Source organism: Gekko japonicus, unplaced genomic scaffold (assembly GCF_001447785.1).
Source record: "Gekko japonicus isolate JY-2015 unplaced genomic scaffold, Gekko_japonicus_V1.1 scaffold3360, whole genome shotgun sequence".
NCBI lineage: Eukaryota > Metazoa > Chordata > Lepidosauria > Squamata > Gekkonidae > Gekko > Gekko japonicus.
The window spans coordinates 156,075-159,240 of NW_015175467.1; the positions used below are offsets into that span (position 1 = coordinate 156,075).

Below are 3,166 nucleotides of genomic sequence, written 5' to 3' on the forward strand. Positions count from 1 at the left end.
GGCGGCGGCGGCGAGGCCGGCCCCCGCCCGCCCAGCTCCGAGGCCGGTCCTCTCCCCCCCCCTTTGCCAGGCTCGGCAGCAGCGGCGAGGCCGATTCCCCCCCCGCACCCGGCTCCGAGGAGGAGGCGGCGGCGGCGGAGCGGCAGCGGCGAGGCCAGCTACAGAGCGTTCCCTGCGCATGCGCAGGGGACGCTCTGTCACTTTCGGGGGGATTTAAACATCCCCTCGAAATTTTTTCCAACTTTTTTGATTTTTGTGCACACGTGGGGACTGGCCCACGTGTGCACAAACCTCCCCCCCCCAAGTGCCCCCGGAGCGCTGATTTAGCGATCCGCACTCAGGGGGCAACTTGGCTATTAGATATATAGATACTCTTTGTTTTACCTTAATACTATGATACGCCTGTGGGTCGAATCCAGCAGCAACAGCAAGCCTTCGAAGGTTCTCCTGAACCACAACTGGTGGGTCACGCCTCTTGGAACTACTGAAGAGATTGAGGGAGCTCAGCGTTGGGATATATGAGATGCCCCCTGTCCTTGTTGTGAACCCGTGCAGGAAGAGATGATCTGGGGAAAAGGTTTTTTAAAAAGCGTTCATGTACTGGCCTGATATTACTATCAGCGTAAGTTAAAAAAACCAAAAACACTCTTGCAGAACTCCTGTTTATGAGTTCAGGACCTCATCCAGCACTCACCATTGTTTGGTCCAGAAATGACTGGCTTTGTTTGTCCCAGAAAGAAGAAAATGTAATATGACCCCAATTTTGGACCAAGAATCCTCTTATGACCCCTTTGGTACCTACGCTGTCGGAATGCATGCTGTTGTCCTTCTTGGCCATCTTTGATAGCATCTTTTCCCAAATATGCCAAATTCTATAGAGTTATCTCATAGCTAAATATGAGATATGCAACATAAGTGCAAATAAGCCAATCACCAGGTGTATATGAGATACCTCTGATAAAGCAAGAAGGCCAATCTCAACTTTTAGCAATTAGTCTTCTTCTGCAACTTCTTCTGCAAGATAAAGAACAAAGTTTGAGTCCAGCGGCACCTTTAAGACCAACAAAGCTTAATTCTGGGTATAAGCTTTTACACACATACTCTGGTGCTTACCTTTAAAGCCCTATATGAGAAAGAAAGAAAGAAAGAAAGAAAGAAAGAAAGAAAGAAAGAAAGAAAGAAAGAAAGAAAGAAAGAAACTTTGTTGGTCTTAAAGGTGCCCCTGGCCTCAAACTTTGTTCTATTGCTTCAGACCAACACAGCTACCCACCTGAATCCATCCAAGATAAAAGTGACTTGAAGAAAACAGAGACAGTTGAAAAATGTTTGCACTCTTGGCTAGTTTGCAAACACAGCAAAAAAAGCCTCGTGACCTCATCGCTCTTGCTCCAGCCACACACACACGCCCGTTTTTGCTTGGACTCGCTATTCTGGATCCCCTTTCCCCCTTCATCAAGACCTGCCAATCTCCAGCCACATTTAGGCAGGGCAACAGACTTCTGGGTGGCTGTGACGGGTATCAGCACTGCTTGTTGGATCCACACAATCTCTTTCTCCCTTTCAAGGTTCTTGGTTTAGGAAGCCCCGAATCAAACTCCAATTTGCGGTGAGATCCCCTTTCCTGGGGAGACTGTTTCCTCCCGTTTGCCTGGGCCCTTGCATTTGACAATGTGGCAAGCTGGTGCTGGATCCGCAGCATCCCCAAAGCAGGAAGCTTTCGATCATGCCAAGCATGGGCAGAGAGAGAGATTTGTGGCAATACCTAAATGTGGACTAAACGTTGTCAAACCAGCCACCTGAAGAAGAGGCTGGAGCACCAATAATGCTTTCCGTGTTACCTGGAATCAGCACAGATCTGAGAATCCTTAGTTCCCCCTTCAGAGCAGGAAGACTTTCCAGGTACATTTTGATCTCCCTTTGGATCCTTCCCACATCTTGGCCCGTAAGCGGTGGCAGAACTTCACTCAGAGATCCTGGCGGCTGCTCGAGGTCGCTGGCTTCCAAATCCACTTGCAAGTCATCAAACTCAAACTGATAAATGCCAGTGAAGAGCTGATCAACAAATGCTCTCATGAAGGCTTTTCGTCGCGGTGGCGAGAGCACCTGAACCTGGCTGATGTCTTTTTCGTCAAGCTTCTGTTTGACGGCGTACAAGGCAGCAACGGTACTGCGTGCGCACACGACCTCAAGGCTGCGCTCTGGGCAGTGGAGGCCTTGCACTGCTGCGTGCAACACCTCTTCTCCGTTCCTTTTGCTGGGGAGGCTTTGGCACCACATGACGCAAACCCACGGATCCTGGCTGCTGCTGGCCTTCCGAACCACTTCTAGGATCCTGGCCACAGATTCTGGGGCCCCGCCCTTCCAGGGGGCTGTGCCTTCACTCTTCAGGTCTATCAATACTGCCCTCGCCATGTCCTAAGAGGTGTGAAGATGCCCAAGTAGCCTTTACGTGGGGAAAAAGGAAAGAACAAGAATACGTCCTCTAAATACCATATGCATTTCAATTTTTTGCCATGTCAGGTATGCTAAAAGTATAATCCAGCAGCAGCAGGGTTACCCCGCTTAGACAAGGAAGAAGAATCAACAAGCACATCGCAGAAGGACCAGGCAGACTGATTTTATTAAATGGTGCTAAAAAGGTCGGGTTTTCTGAGCTCTTCCAGCAGGGGGAAACCTGAATCTGAGAGAAGCAGCAACTCCCAAAAACTGTTCCCATTACACACTCCAAAACTTCTGTGACTTTACAGGGGAGTTCTGCAATGTGTATCTGAAGCAGCCCAGACCGGCTTGCCTGTTTTGATGAGGATTTTTCCCGGTGCCTCAAGTGCTGGAGGGAGGGGGGCTCTCGGGTGCGCCTTTCAGAGCAGGAGGCCCCTTCCTTTTCAGCATCCTTGTCTACAATCCATCTGCCTGACAGGCAGCAACTGCTGGGATTTCCTTCAGTGCTGAAGTTACGGTGGTTTCACAGATATATTTTAATTAACAAGTAAACCGAAAAATGCAGTTGGACATTAATCAATACACAGTTTTCCCTGTTGAAATGTATGGAATGGGTCCTGTGACTCCCTCCTGCCAAGCCTTCCTCTAACACAGAAGGACCTCCTCCCTCAAGGCAGAATTTTTTCCTATCCAGGGGAAACCCACCACCCCCACCCCCACCACCCCC

General features: G+C 49.6%; 1 protein-coding gene across 1 annotated transcript in view; it reads right to left on the bottom strand.

Annotated features, from left to right (window-relative positions):
• LACC1 (laccase (multicopper oxidoreductase) domain containing 1) overlaps window positions 1-2,535 on the bottom strand; it is an 11,238-nt gene extending 8,703 nt beyond the window's left edge. The window contains exons 1-2 of the mRNA XM_015425933.1: window positions 1,839-2,535; window positions 385-566 (exon numbers count right to left, since the gene is read on the bottom strand). Coding sequence (XP_015281419.1) covers window positions 385-566; window positions 1,839-2,412 — 756 coding nt within the window. The 5' untranslated portion in view covers window positions 2,413-2,535. The remainder of the gene's footprint in view (window positions 1-384; window positions 567-1,838) is intronic.
• Between the last annotated feature and the right edge of the window lie 631 nt (window positions 2,536-3,166).